This window comes from Balaenoptera borealis (genome assembly GCF_965194805.1).
Source record: "Balaenoptera borealis genome assembly, chromosome: 9".
In the NCBI taxonomy this organism is placed as follows: Eukaryota; Metazoa; Chordata; class Mammalia; order Artiodactyla; family Balaenopteridae; genus Balaenoptera; species Balaenoptera borealis.
In genome coordinates this window covers 33,105,981-33,122,356 of record NC_138873.1, presented here as the reverse complement: position 1 = coordinate 33,122,356, position 16,376 = coordinate 33,105,981, and the positions used below count along the sequence as shown (strand labels likewise).

The 16,376-nt window shown below is 37.3% G+C and overlaps 1 protein-coding gene across 2 annotated transcripts in view; it reads right to left on the bottom strand.

Annotated features, from left to right (window-relative positions):
• The window catches only part of ARHGAP18 (Rho GTPase activating protein 18), a 125,475-nt gene that overhangs the window by 26,650 nt on the left and 82,449 nt on the right, over positions 1-16,376 (bottom strand). For both annotated transcript variants that reach the window (XM_082406169.1, XM_082406168.1), the window contains exons 6-8: positions 9,760-9,925; positions 7,512-7,603; positions 3,157-3,234 (exon numbers count right to left, since the gene is read on the bottom strand). In XM_082406169.1, the coding sequence (XP_082262295.1) occupies positions 3,157-3,234; positions 7,512-7,603; positions 9,760-9,925 (336 nt within the window). The remainder of the gene's footprint in view (positions 1-3,156; positions 3,235-7,511; positions 7,604-9,759; positions 9,926-16,376) is intronic.

Sequence of the window (16,376 nt, the reverse complement as noted above, 5' to 3'; positions counted from 1 at the left end):
AACAAACCTTAAGCAGTAAAGGCTGAATTAAAAGATTAGTTAAAATAGCCTTTACATTTAGGGGCTTTACTTAGATACTATACTTTTTCACCAACTTTAAAAAAATCATTAAGAAAACAAGTCTTGGGCTTCCCTGGTGGTGCAGTGGTTGAGAATCTGCCTGCCAATGCAGGGGACACAGGTTCGAGCCCTGGTCTGGGAAGATCCCACATGCCACGGAGCAACTAGGCCCGTGAGCCACAATTACTGAGCCTGCGCGTCTGGAGCCTGTGCTCCGCAACGAGAGAGGCTGCGATAGTGAGAGGCCCACGCACCACGATGAAGAGTGGCCCCCGCTTGCCACAACTAGAGAAGGCCTTCGCACAGAAACGAAGACCCAACACAGCCAAAAATAAATAAATAAATAAATAATTAACTTAGTTTAAAAAAAAAAAAGCATTCCTCACAATTCCAGCCCTCACACATTATTCTCTCTAAAAAAAAAAAAAAAAAAGGAAACAAGTCTATGTTTTAAATTATTTAGAAGTACATTACATAACAAAATACATAAATCAATCTCTGGACCTAAAGCAGAAGGCCACCTCTGATTAGTCACCTCTGGGAAATGGAAAACCAAATTCTATAGCAAATGAGGCACAAAAATACATCAGTATACCTGTCTTAAATGCACAGGCTGTCAGTGACCCAGCCATGCTGCTGCCAGCTGCCAAAAGCAGCTGGAGTCCTTGCAGAATTAGAAATACCTAGTTCATTTACCTCAAGGACTCTACAAAATTTGCCAAATTATTAATAATAAATCAATTTAGTTTCATAATTACTATCTTCTATATGCTTTTTCACTGTGGCATAACTCCTATTATGTTAGAAATCCTTCCAAGTTTCTGTCACTTCCTTCTAATATTTGAAACTGTTCTCCCAAGGAACATTCTTTGTTTTTCCTGTAAGGTAAATTTATTACGCTTTCCCTTCCCAACACAATTCCATCCTCTACCCCAATTACTTTTGTAATTGGTGAAATACAAAAGGTGAACCCAGAAATTGGGGGTAGGGGAAAGAAAGTTGGAAGGAGAGAGGGATGCGAGAAGGTGCGGGGGGAGGGAGTGAAGGAAGAAAGGAAAGGAGAGAAGGCCTGAGGAAGAGGCAGAAGGGGAAACGGGGAGAGAGAAGGAAGGAGAGGGAAAAGAGGAAAGAGAAGGGAAGGGGAAGGAGAGGAGGACAGAGGTGGAGGGGAGAGGGGGAGGGAGGGAGGAGAGTCCAAGAAATGTGGTGGGGAGGGGAGAAGAAAGACAACCCAAAATTTTGCACATTATCTTTAAATTATTTATAACAGACCAGCTGCTGCATCATTCAGTCTGTGACAAGAGGCTGTGTTGAAGAGTTGAGCCAGATGAATCCACTTAATCGACTTTCTAAGAAAGTACATGTAGTTGAACTCATCCCTCTGCCAGTTATCTGGTCAAAATGTAAAATCCGCATCATATCCACTCTTGTATGGCAAAGTAAACGTGCTTATGACTCTTGTGAGTTGGCCGTTGCATTCTGCTAATGTGGGCCGTGAACAGTGACCTGAGAGGCGGTATTCTTGCTGAGATGGGTAATATGAAGTCACGTTACTGGTTTCTGAGGGACTCTTGCTCTGTAAGAGAATGTACTTCTCAACAGAACTCGTCTCCCAATCACACACAACGTCCCTGATAGACTGGTGGTGAAACTGCCGCAGGTATCAGCAAATGAAGTGAGACAGTGGCCATGTATAAAACTTACAAGAGCACCAAAACAGTTTCAGGGACCTCTGTGCACCAGGACAGCAGACCCAGGGGACACAAGCTGAATGACATTTGTGAGCAGGGTATATATCAGGTTACTCAAATCCTATTAAACTGAGATCACTATGTAGTAAGAAGCAAGTAGGCTGAAACTGTCCGCCTAAATTGAGGAAGCTTATTGAAATCAGCAGGTGATGCAAACTGTGAAACCTATGAACAGTAATCCAGTCCTGGACGCATCACAGCCACAGTCACAGGCAAGGAGAGTGTACAACCACCAAGAGTCATTTCTTCCCGATCCAGCTCTAAAGATGTCATACCCAATATATCTTAAGGAAATCAACAGAGAATATCTCTTCCCCCATCCTATTTCTTCTTGGATTTACAAATTCAGGACGACGAAATATTGGATGTGGGCAGCAATGAGTGTTATCTTTTTAGAGCTGGAGCTGAATTTGGAGGATACGGGTAAAGGAGGTTGTTAATGACCACTGACCAAAAATTCTCCCTGGATAAATTTTCCAGATAGAGCTACAATTCCAAGTATGCGGCCCCTGTACAATGCAAAACCCTGGGGAGGCGTACGAAGTATGCATCATCTGTAGGGTAATTCTACTTGTACCATGCATTCACTGGATACTTTATTCCCTAGCACAGGAGCTGGGGAGCAGAGAAAGGAGGAAGGTATACCACATCCATGGACAGTGGGAAGGAAATGTCATCTTGAGAGAAAAGAAAGCAGGGGAGGGAGATAGGGGACTCCAATTGGGAAGGCTGGGAATCCCCCTGCCTCTTTCACAAGCTGGACCCAGGCTACCCTTGGATCCAGTGAGCCAAAGAACTGTTAACAGTCAGGAGAGTGGTTTAGACAGTCTCATTTTGCCAGCTCACTAAGACTGATAATGCAGGGGGACTAATGTCAAGTCTCCTACTCTGCTCACCTGGTGGAGTTTATCATCCTGCCCTTTTAAAAAAAAAAAAAACAATTCAATTGCTGTTACTCATGCTGACTAAAGCTGTCACCAGCCCACTCTGAATATTTTGACTCACCATGTTCTCTTTTCATCAGAAGGACAGAACTACCCTTGTCTTTTGCTTGTTTACTTTAGTTCCTATTTTACGTCTGCACAGTAGAGAGATTAAAATCATTTGTCTCTTTCTTTATCACAGTAATATTACAGGTAATAGCGTGATTTTGAAAAAAAAAAATCAAAACTTACAAAAATCAGAAGACCTGTAGAAAAACTAAATATAAACTGAATGTTAAGAGGGTTTTGGTCTATTTTGTCTTCTAAAATGGGAAGAAGGGGCAGGGAGGACAAGTTGGCTTTTAAAATACAAAAATATAATTAAACAAACAAGTTTTAGATGAGTAGAACCAAGAAATTACCTTGATTCGAACGGCAGCTCCAGGTATCCTTAAGAGGCCTTCGGTTTCCAAACCTCCCTCTTCAATGCGAGAAATCAGCTGTGTATAAACAGAAGAACGTTCTGAGTTTGGCATTCTTAACAGGTACAATCCCAAATTTAACATCTATTTCATATATAAATAAAGGAAAACTGATTACAGTGACATGTAAACTGGATTTCACGAAGTTTTGAATGCTATTGCACTACCACTACCCATCCTTTAAGCCAACGCATCCCAACACTTTAGTCGTAATTTAGAAAAAGTTGGGTCCTTTGGAAGAAAAGTGTATAATTTCACACAACAGCTGTGCTATCCCAAACAGACACTGACCCACGTTCATTGTTTCAAAGCAACTAAGACCATGCATTTCTTCTGCTTTTTCAGAAACACACGTTCTGCAATCAAATAAATCTTATGAAATTCTAGTATTTGCCTATTTACATCCCTTTTTTAGTTTGTTCAAAGAAAGAATTATTTATGAATGAAGGAAAAAACTGCTTGCAAATATTCCTTTTTAGGCTTTAAGCTTTTGGTGGTACACTTAAATTAAAAAAACAGTTCTTATATAGGGCTTCTAAATCATAGCCGATGCCTGATGAATACATACAGATCTCTCTATCTCCAGAACCCCATTAAAATAACAAAGGTTGTTTGTTTGTTTGTTTTAAAATAAAGCAGAAACACACAAGAAGAGGCAAATGGAGAAACTACAATGACATAACACTGGACGCCAGGAAGATAATAAAAGAAGTGGTCAGTTTCTTGGCAGACTTCCAACTGGAACGTGCATTCCCTGGGCAGTACACAAAGGCTTTTTAGGGGGCACTCTGCTATTTTAAAGAAATCAATTTCTTTGTCCTCAGTTTAAATATAGCATTTCCTAGCATCATATAGGTTTTCCTTCCTATCACCCATTCCCCTCCTTTCACAATTGCCTTCTTCAGAAAGACAAACCTACTCTTCACTCAGCCCCAAACTTACTATAATACTCTCTGCATAGTCTAAGGCATAAAATCTTCCAGAGTGCCAAAATAATGTAAAATTTTAATTTTTTTTTTTTTTTTTTTCAGGAAAACCTCCTTTAATGATTTACCAAGGCTCTTCCAGCACGTAGGCACTGGAAGACAGGGCAATTTTTCTTTAATGACCCCACCTCTTCTATCCCTGGATTATGGCCAAAGAATGCACTGATCTTGAGGGAGTCAGGTAAGAATAAAGCAAAGGGTAGTCTCAAAATTCTCCCAAAGATTTATTATTAACTGAAAAAAGAAGCATCTTTGACCAAAGCAGTACATGATTTTAAAATATTCAATTGGAATGATTTCTAAGACATTTTTCAAGTTACACTGGATAAAAACCCACAGCAAAAATCTTTACATAAATTATTTTAGATTAAATGAGCATTATTTAATAAAGTATTTAAAACCAAATTTATCAAAAAATACAAAGCAACATTTATTCAGTGTACATGTAATTTTTGTTTTATTTCATCTTATAAAATGTTCTATTAACAAAAAATAAAATTGTATGCTAGCTAGTAGCTGGACCAAATTAGTTTTTAGCAGTATATGAATTTTGCTTTTATTAAATACACAGGAAAATTTGATGATTTCTAAATAACTGAATGAGAGTAATTTCTGCATTCTTATATTTGAATTCTTTTTATTAGTCTCTAATGCTGAATACCAGCACTCAATAGATATATATATATATATATATATATACATTGTCTGAAGGAATGCCAGGTGTTTTCTCATATTTCTCACTTTGAAAATAACGTATTTTTTGCTACCACATTATATTGCCATTGTTAAAATATAAATAATGCTTTACAGCTTTCCTTTTACTTTCAAGACTTAAAAATGGAGAATAATGATCTATATATTTTAATATAATGATCTATATATTTTAATCATGCTGCTTTTAGTAATTTATCTTATAAGATACACTGTAAAATTTATCAGTAATGTTCATAGGTTTTCCCCAAATAGATAATACATACTTATATGAATTTATGAACTAATGAATATGAAGTCAGACATTTTTGATACAAAGTATCTTTGATTTGGCTGATTAGTTTGATGGTGAAAATAGGATTTGCTAATTTGGCAGAATTTTGCCATAGATAAAAATTAAGAATATTTCTATTTCCCCAACCCTTTCTGAGAATATGGTTTAAACAATGTGCCTCTAAGTAGGGAAAAAAAGAAACAGATACAATTTACAGATATTAGATAAGCTTTGTTAAAGCCCTTTTGAGATATATTTCTCAATAACTGAGAAAATGTAATCCTCTAAAGAATGGTAATAAGAATTTTTGCAAATCAGTGGTTTCCAATTCTTTCCTTTCTACAAAATTAACGGAATACCTAATTGAGTTGTCAGCTGATAAATCAAAAAATATTTTTCATGATAGATCACTGATTCTTTTGCTTATAATTCAGAGGGAATGCCAACAGATAAGTGTTATCTAATAGAAAACTCTGTATGTTCCCTTTTATTTTTTATATGAACCAAAAACCTTTAAGGCTCTTATCCAATGACTTCAAACTGGTGGGCAGTCTGAGTCTCCAGAATGTTAAAGCGACCAAAAATGTAAAATAACTAACTAACTAAATAAATACGAAAACAATTTCAAGAGAAAATGATAAGGGGCTGGATGCAATCTTGGGCCTGATCAGGACGCAACACTGACTTCTGTTAAGACCAAAGCTTATTCTTCGCTGATGTGATAGTGAATCTGATGTCTCAACTTGGCTGGGCTACAGGGCCCGGTTGTCAAATACCAGGCAAACACCAGTCCAGATGTTGCTGTGAAGGTATTTTTAGATGTGATTAACATTTAATCAGTGGACTTTGAGTAAAGCAAACTACTTTCCATAACGTGGGTGGGCCTCACCCAGTCAGCTGAAGACTGTAAGAACACAGACTGAGGTTCCCCAAAGAAGAAGCAATTCTGCCTCAAGACTGTAACACAGAAACCCTGCAGGAGTCTCCAGCCTGCAGGTTCTGGACTCGACACTGAAACATTAACCCTTGCCCGTGTTTCCAGCCTGCTGGCCTGCTCTACATAATTCAGACTTGCCAGGTCCCACAACTACAGAACTCAATTCTTTAAGATAAATCTCTCTAGACAGACAGACAGACAGATAGATAGATAGATAGATAGAGATAAAATCTCCTATTGGTTCTGTTTCTCTGGAGAACCCAAATACACTTGGAAAGGATCCCACTGAGATCCCTGCTTTGTCCATGTGTATAAGTAACTCACACCTTTTACTGCCATTAAAAGAATTTGAATATATGGCCTACGTTTGTTAGCATCTCTCTGTTTTCACAGACACCGCTGACAACTATCCACACAGACACAGGTTCTGCAGGCAATGACTGGCAGAAGCCGGTGAGTAGAACAAGCTGTGTAGAACAAAGTCCATCAGGAGAAACACTGAGACACAGGTTTGGATGTAATGGTGAATATGAGGAATGAAGAAGTCAGAGCTTAGAAGGTAAGACAGTAAATGACTGGCTTGGAATAATGGAAGAATTAGTGCCAGGTAGATTGAGCTTGAGTATTGAATGAGTTTGTTGAGCCAAACAACTGTGAAAGTTCCCACTGCCATTCTTGCTACCCCAGAACTTTCAGGAACTGTGAGATGTCTGGGCTGTTGCAAAAATCCGCATCTTGGGTAGCCCATAACTGATTTGACCTACCTTCCTCATGGGCATTCTCTGTCTTTTATCAAATGTAATCTGTGTTTCTAAACAGTGATGGCTCAGAGGTTAGACTGAAGTTTTTATATTGTCATAGATAACTGTCTTATGAATAACTGAGTGTTGACTACACAAGTGAATTCATAGTTTAGCAATCATTTTCTAATTCTACTTTATGGTTTCTTTGCCTACTTTCGAAGTAGGCACTAGTAAATTAAATTGGACATCCTCATTGTAAATAGGAAAGCTTAGAAAATACATACAGGCGTGAAATATTCATGAGGATTCAATTCTCTAGAAATTTACCAGCAGTTCCCACTCCTATGTATTATAGAACTGAAATCTCAATTATTCAAAGCCAGCTAATATAAGACAGAAAAATGATGCCAGGTAATCACAGTTACAAGTAATAACACTGAAACCATCACCATGAAATAAAAATTATAAGCCCTTGAAACAAATTTGTTTCCTGAATAGAAAAATCAAAGTATAAAATAAAAGAGCATATCAACTGGAAAACTATATTATAATAGTATGAATGCAGAAAGAAAAAAAAAAACAAAAACAAAACACTATTAGCTCAAGTATGTTCTCTCTATGCTGACCCATTCAGGTCTACTTACTTTTTGAAATATCAAGGGTATTCGAGTTCCTGGTACTTTCTTCTGATCTTGTTCTAACAGTACTGTCAATGGAACACCAAAAAGGCCAGAATCTGCAACAGAAAAATAAAATTTCTTCACTTTCATCAACCTATAAAATATTAATGCAAAAATGTTAAGGCTTCAGATTCCTGATATTGTCACTCGATCCAACAGCTATTTATTGAGCACCTAAGTGAATGACTGAGTGACACTGTCTACCAATTAGGTGAACACAACCTAATTGGAAAATTCTGGCCCTGCCTTAATAAAGCAATCTAGCAAGTAAAGACCACTAAACAAATGATTACAAATCATCACCAAAATAATTAGAAAAGTATAAACTGTTACATATGAGAAATAGAGTACTGTGGGAATATGCAAAATATGCAAATAATTTACTAAATGTAATCAAATTAAAAGTTCTGGCTTAAAACAAATATCACTCATCTCTGACATTCAATATTCTATTGAATACAATACAGCAAAATATAAATATTTGCTTTTTGAGAAATCAGCCAACATTATCAGCTTGTTCTACAAATGTTTTCCTTTAGAAAATATAGTAGATACTTGGTCTTTGTGAATTTAAATTTGTAGTTTTATATATTTGGGAATAACTCCAGAAGAAATGACAGGTAATAAGTTATAATTTTTCTAAATTAAAATCATATGCCTTCAGTCTGATGTGAGCATAGCTTCTCCCCAGAACCTCCTACCCCACGCCCATCACTGAGTGAATAGTTAGCTCAGAAGTGTAACACACATTATCAGGAGAGATATAAATCATTTGTGAACACGGAACGGGGGATTATCCTGTGATGTGAAAACAGACATTGGAAACTGTGACACTCAATAGAGATGACCTTCAGCAGAATGCTAGTAACCCAGTAAACAACTTTTAGTTTAGGAACTAAGAAAAGTGTGACCTTTAAGAATGTCAAAAGTCTACTTTTTAAGATAAATATCTTAGATAAAATACAAAAATATAAAAAAGATGGAAAGAAAATCTATTATATTAATAGTGATACTTTTAATGAGAATGGCTTAATATTTCTCTCTGCTAGGAGACAAGTTTAAAACATAAAATTAAAAGACCTCTTTAAGCCACTTTTAAAGTCTTGAACACTGAGTCACAACTATTTAAATTATATTTCTATTTTGTATCTGGAGAAGACTTTGTGATGAGCTTCTGAAAAAGCATCTGAAGTCTTCATTATCTATAATGGACTTGTGGAAAACCAGAAGAACTGTTTGACTCAGAAATTCACCATCCCGAGCCTTAAGCTAAAATACTCACTCAAAGGAACAGAACACAGAATGAGGTCTTCTGGGGCCCAGCATGGGAGAGAGGACCTGAAGGGAAGGTACACTTCAATCCTACAGAGGAACTGCCTCTAAAACTTAAAGCAGGTGAATACTTGTCTTTGCTATCGTTACCATAGCAACTCAATAATCTCCATTCTTGGTTTCTCTGTAAGAGATACCTTTAAAGTTAAATGAGATGTCAGAGATTCCTAAACGGAAAAGCTTTGTCAATAGGAAATTATCTGGATTTTCAGACAAATAAAATCTTGGAAAAAACAGAAACTGAGGCGGTGTCTGTTCTCTATCATATTATAAAAAATAAAGTCTATTTACATAATGCGTAAAGCAAGCTGCTTACAAAGGAAAAAAGAACTACACATACCTGTGAGAAGCACAATTTAGCGATATTGTGTGCCACAGTCGCATTATTTTCTTAATAGAGGGAAGAATATTTTTTGCAGAATAGTTAAAAGTAGAATGTAAATGAACAAAGGGACAGACTACTAACTGCCTATGTATTTGCCATCAAATAAGTAAGCAAAAGTAATTGATCAGGATTAACCATCTTAAAGTCATTTTTCAAGATCCAGTTTTAGAAATAAGTAAGTGTATGTACCAGATGTTTTTAAATACAGTTTTCAAAGGAGAGAGCATTTGAGTTAAGAATCCTTGATTCAGAATTTCCTTCTATGATAATTAAATATTTGATTATGTCTTTATTTTCTATAATCAAGGAGACAGTGTATTTTTATCAAGTTACAAAAATTTTGAAGGGAATGTTTTAGAATCTGAACTTTAGATGTATTCATGTGTTGGTTTATTTTGTAGGCGTTTCCCACTCCCCAGAAGAATACTTCTAAAAAGCCAAGCTCATTCTTACTACTTTAGGAGTAAATCCAACTGTTTTTCATTTCAAAATTACCTTTTGTTTTGATTTTCACAGCTTTTAGTTGTTTCAGTTCAACACCCAATACATCATAGAGGGCGGTCAGCTCAATTAAGGCTAAATGGCAAACTTTCTTCATGTCCTGGGGCGCCAGGTCGCCAATCTTGGTGGTGCCTGTTTTGTCTTTTGGCAATCTGAAACTCTAATAAAATAAATACCATTAATATAGGAAGGATTTATAGTATCTAACCCCTTTTTTAATGAAACACAACAAAATTGTAACTATAGAAGAAGTTATTCTCAGAGTGGTGACAATGAAATTGGCAGAATTTCTCCAGTCAGAATGAAGAACAATCCTGTTGTAATGATGATCCCAAACATGCAGGGAGTCAATATGTGAAGTCTGACAGACAAGGAACCAGATCATGTATTAGGAGTGTGAATACCACTGGCCAAGAGAACAAGAGACAATAAAAACCAAAGGAGAAAAAAAAAACTCGAGTTAACTGACCTTCAAGAGCCAAGAAAGATTAGAAGTCAAGACAAACCACGAGGAGGAAGAGGGAGAGGAGGTGGGAGATGAGAAAGAGCAGGAGCAACCACTAGTGTGTGCCAGGTACCCTTTATATACATTACTATTCATTGTTATATACATAATATATGGCATTATGTATACAATATTATATATGCAGATATATGATATATATAGTAATATTGTCATAAAAATCCAAATAAGGCAGGTACCGAAGAAGGGCTGTATAGCACTGGGGAGAGGGGGAGAGCAGAGGGGAAACTAAAAGCAGGACTTTAAAGCCAGGATGCCCACCGGTCATCTAGCTACTGCCTAGCTGTGTGTGACTTCTGGCAATTCTTTAATCATCCTTTCTGTAAAATGGGAGGAAGAAATGGGTAGGGGGCTGGGGGAGGGGGAGGAGAAAGGGAGAAGGGAAGGGGGAAATGGAAGGAGAAGGGGGAGGGGGAAAGAGGAAGGGGAGGGAAAGGCGAGAGGGTAAGAGGGGAAGGAAGGGGGGAGGGGGTGAGGGAGGGCCACCTAATTCAGAGGGCTGTTGTGAGGTTTAAATGCCTGGCACTTCCCAAACACTTTTATGTGGTTGCTGCTACTATTACTTTCACCACTGAATAAATAAACTGAGACTTAGATATACCACTATCACAGGCAAATAAGTGGTGTTTTTGTTGTTTTGTGCCTTTCTCAAATATTATCTACTACCTATTCAGCCTCTTTTAATTTTAAATATATAAGAAAAAAAACAAAATAAGAACATGAATTTCTCTAACGTATTTACTACAAATGACAGCCCCATTGTATTTACCAATTACTAAAACAATGATCATTCTCTAATAGTTTGATAAAAATCTTATTATGAAGGTTATATCTCTTGGGTTTGCCCTTGATTTCCTAATTTAATGGCCAAGGATATTCAACTGATTCCCTTTTATTCCCTTTACTTTGCTCATTTTTGTGCCATATCATTAACACTTCATAGTCTAAAAACTATTGCAAAAGACGTGTCCTAAAGTAGCAGTTCTCAAGGTGTGCTCCAGGGAGCCAGAGCCGTGCCCAACACTTTTTTCAAGGAGTCTAAGAGGTCAACACTATTTTAGTAATTAATACTAAGACATTATTTGCCTTTTTCACTCTCATTCTCTTATGATGTACAGTGGAGTTTTCCAGAGTTTTTACAAGACATGTTATTGCCAACAGACTGAACGCAGAAATAGATATGAGGGGCTTCCCTGGTGGCGCAGTGGTTGAGAGTCTGCCTGCCAATGCAGGCGACACGGGTTCGAGCCCTGGTCTGGGAAGATCCCACATGCCGCGGAGCAACTAGGCCCGTGAGCCACAACTACTGAGCCTGCGCGTCTGGAGCTTGTGCTCCGCAACAAGAGAGGCCGCGACAGTGAGAGGCCCGCGCACCGCGATGAAGAGTGGCCCCCGCTCGCCGCTGAAGAATTCTTACTGAATTATGTTTAATTCAAGTAAATTTATGTTTTATGGCAGAAACTGGAGAAAGCCCTCGCACAGAAACGAAGACCCAACACAGCCAAAAATAAATAAATAAATAAATAAAGAAGCTTTCATTTAAAAAAAAAAAAAAAGAAGTAGATATGAGAATCCAACTAACGTCAACTCAAGCCAGACATTAGAGAGTTGCTAAAATGAAAAACCATTGCACACTTCTTAATAATTTGTTTTAGAAAATATGCCTATCTTGCATAAAAATGTTATTTATGTTCACCACAATACTAATATATTTTAAATGGGTTAATAGTTTAAAATTTTTTCAATTTTAATTTCTAATATGGTAAATATCCATAGGTATAACTGACATAAAGAAAAGCTCTCCCCCCTCACATACACAGTATTTTTAATTATTTATCAAGAGAAACTTTTCCTTAGCCTACTTATTCATGTTTCATAGCTCAGGAACACAGGTCAGTGACCAACTTCCATGGAACTCAATCCAAAGAAATTCTTTACATTCCAAAATCACTTTGTACCAGCCTTCTTTGTCTCCTCAAAATCTTCCATGGGATCATAGCTTCCGTAGAAATCTGTGTATGCCTTCTTTCTTGGGTCAGCCAGAGCAAACACAGACAGCTGCAGTCCCCAGGGAGACAGCGAATGCTCCAACAGTATGAAATCACAGATTCTTGGCCAGAAGGCCATGCGTCTGAGGTTTCATCAGAGCACTGGAAGCTGTGGTAGTTATTCTCCTCAACACCAACATCCTTCCTGACTGATAAGACAAAAGCTTCTTGAGGTCCTCAATAATTTTTAAGAGCCTAAAGGGGTTATAGGACCAAAATGTTTGAGTGTCACTGTCCTAGAGCATTTCCTAAAACCTACAACTTTTGGCAGATGAGCAGCTAATTCCTTTCAAGCAAACTCAGCTCCAAGAGAGAATCTTCTATAGTTCTCCACAGAACCTCCTACAGAACCTTCTTTGGAATCTGCCATAGTCTCAAGAGAGTCCACTATAGGAGAAAAGAAATCCTTCTTAACGTTTTGTAATACATTTTTCCCTACGAGAATATTAAAAGAACTGCAGTAGATATCATTAATATGCAGCCAAAGTGAATTTCCAGCAAAATTTCCAGCATTAATGGTACAGTGCATAGGGGTTGAGAACGAGAACAGATATGCAGCCAGATATCACAGTTTTGACTTTTAACTATTACTGCAAGGTAAGAAAAAAATACTACTCATCTTTGATAAATGGTTTGTCACTCCATTCTGCAAAAGTTCCAACAGGATAAAAATTATTACAGCATATTCTAGGTCGGGAAACTGAGGTTCCTTAAGAGACTAAAAATGCCCACATAGCCAGTGATAGAAGAAGGCAAATTCAGACCTTCTAAATCCTAAATTCAGTGGCCATTCTGCTCTGCTCCATTTTCCCTGCCCCCCACAGGAGGCAGGGAGGAATCTAGGTTGATCAGTGTCGATGTAGGACTGTGAACCCCGCAAGGACAGGAGCCATGTCTTAATCACCTCTGTATCCCTGCTATACCACAGCCCCGACACACTGCGGGTGTTCTGTCCCAGTGTATTCAATGAATGAAGACACACACCAGACCGGGAGAAAAGCACAGAATCCAGCTCAGTGAGGTACAGGGTTACTGGCTTGATGCTCCCCCAACTTTCTGTGATTTGTACTGAGCTTTACTTTTGAAATCACACAAAACTCTTCCCATTTTTTTCTCGCCTGGTCCCAGAGTTCTGCTAATTGCTTTGTTTTCTGAAGGGCTGAACCAATCCCATTTACCAACCATTTATTAAGTTTAAAAAAGCCCTAAATGTTTCATTAAAATCAGTTGCTTTTGTTGTAATAAACCAAATACACGTAATATAATTATTTAAAGCATTACCCAAAGTAAATGTGTAAAGAAACCTGAAATATTATTAGTTCAAACATTGGATTTACCTAGCAATATGTCATGAGCTTTATTTATTTATTTATTTATTTAACATTGTGCTTAATGAAAGGAGTTAGTTCTTTATTCCAATGTTTAATTCATATCAGCAGCTTTAAATATTTATTAAGTTTCACGTCGTTTTTGTTGAGTTAATAGACTGGATGGTTCAGTTCGTTGGCTGAGAGAAGGCAATGAGACTTCAGCAAAAGAAAAGCTCTTCACCTTTTGAAAAATGTGCTTTAAAAAAGGAATGAAATAAAAGTTTTCAAAAAATATAAGGTCCTTGGCTCCCATGCATTACCATAAATTAATCAGGCAGCTCACCCAGGCTGCACCCCTCTTCTGTAGGCCTTGAGGTATGAGAGGCCCGTTAGACACTTGATCAGTAATGACGGACTTGACTTTTTTCACTCATCAAGTCACTCTAGCTTCAATTCAGAAAGCAAGAGAATCTCCTCTTACTTGGTCAATTTCCACAGATGACTTCTTGTCATCTGCTAGGAAATTCATTTCTTATCTAAGATTCTTCCATGTGTAAAAATGTGATTTTATTACAGTGTTTCAGTCATTGTCATCCTAGGGAATGAATACTTTTCTAGATAAATGAAGTTTTAGAAAACTTCAAATTTACAGTTTTTAAAATTTCTTTATTTTTTTAAATGGAGAACAAAAATTATAATTTAAACTTTTCATGACAATTTGGGATCATGATCCTATACACCTATTTTTGCATTGTGTACAAATGTGTGTCTGCCTTTGGTTTTCAGTCTCCTCACCCTATCCCGAACTAACATTTCTTTTACTGTCCTTCTGCTTCCTCCAGAGATGTTCCATTTTCTAACAAACTCCCAACTTGAGCCTCCATGCAAGTTTTTAGTCTTCAGTATGCACTGAGCTTTGTTACCAGACGACCAAAGTTGCCATAAAACATGAATTTACTTGAATTAAACATAATTCAGTAAGAATCCAAAAGACACTAAATAAAGACTTAAGAAAATATAGGCATGCATCTAGAATATAGGCTTCACCATAGTTATCATTTCAAAGCTATGATCTTAAAAATTGCTAAATAAAGCCTTACTGTTTTTAGTCTCCCAAGATAGGATAAAGGAGTGCTATTAAATTTCTATTGTACATGAAGGACTCAACAAACTAGAATCATATTTGTATAACATCCCAAGCTATCCTGAAGAAGTTGTCAGTAGCACCAATACAACACTTAAATTCACACCTAAATTAAATGCACATACACCTTGCGGGCACATGTCACCATGATCTTCCAGAAAAAACTCCAGCTTCAAAAGCTTAGTCACTGAAGCCAAGCCTTAGCATGCCATGTAATCTCTCTAACCTGTTTTTTTGTATGAAAAAGAATCATAATATCTACCTCATAGAGATCACCTGATAAATGAACGAAATAATTACAGAGCATACTTTCTAAGATATCATGGGTACACAAAACACAATAAGTAACAGCTAAATTTTCATCTTAACACACATTAAAGGTTATCAAACCTGATCTCCAAATTTAAGAGGAGAAATTTGAATCTGCTGTGAGAGATCATAAAGAATTAACAAAGATTGCTCAATGCCATAAGAAAAAGGAAGTGAATGTAAAATGAGGTCAACAGAGAACAATGTATTACATAAAGCCTATTGCTTATTTACAGAAGCAGGAGAGCATGGAGTAGAAATGGAATTTGAGGTTTTATCTGCTTAGACTCTCACCTCAGAGTGACAAATACAAATATTTACTTCACCAATCATGCTGATGACCTGTAGAAAGCTTACAGTACGTGCATGCCTTCTAGAAGACATACAAATAAATAAGTGGTTGTATAGATAAACTGAAGCATATATGCATAAATAAATACATGGAGGGGCTTCCCTGGTGGTGCAGTGGTTAAGAATCCGCCTGCCAATGCAAGGGACATGGGTTCAAGCCCTGGTCCGGGAAGATCCCACATGCTGCGGAGCAACTAAGCCCGTGCGCCACAACTACTGAGCCGGCGCGCCACAACTACTAAAGCCCGCACGCCTAGAGCCTGTGCTCCGCAACAAGAGAAGCCACCGCAATGAGAAGCCTGCACATCACAACGAAGAGTAGTCCCCGCTTGCCACAACTAGAGAAAGCCCACACACAGCAACAAAGACCCAACACAGCCAAAAATAAATAAATAAAAATTAAATTTAAAAAAAATTAAAACAAATAAATAAATACATGGATACATTGACAATAATTATCAAAAGCATGGCATCTTAACAGTTTAAAGAATGATTTTATAAATTTTATCTAATGTAAGTTCACAAACAGGAAAGCGCTAACAGTAAAGCTAGATACTGAGCTAGACCCCAAAGGATGGGATAAGGCTTCCTTGATAAACACAGAACAACAGAGGGGTAGAAATGGGAAGGTCATTTTAAGCTTGGGGCACAACGTGAATAAAATCTAGAAAGTAGGTGAGCAAAAATTAGTTTGTTAGAGAATAAAATGCGAGAGGAAGTTTTGTCTTTAAGTTTCTGAACTAAACTACTAGTTTATTCCACTGTTTGAATCAACAACTTAGAAGTCAACAAAGTCTTCATCTTGTTTAATTAGACTCTACCATCCTTCACTTAAAACCCCTTCCATCTGTTGAGATATAGAAGACCATCACTTTTAAAAGATACTTTTGCTAAGGATGGTCTGGAGCCTGGATCATCTCTTTAGG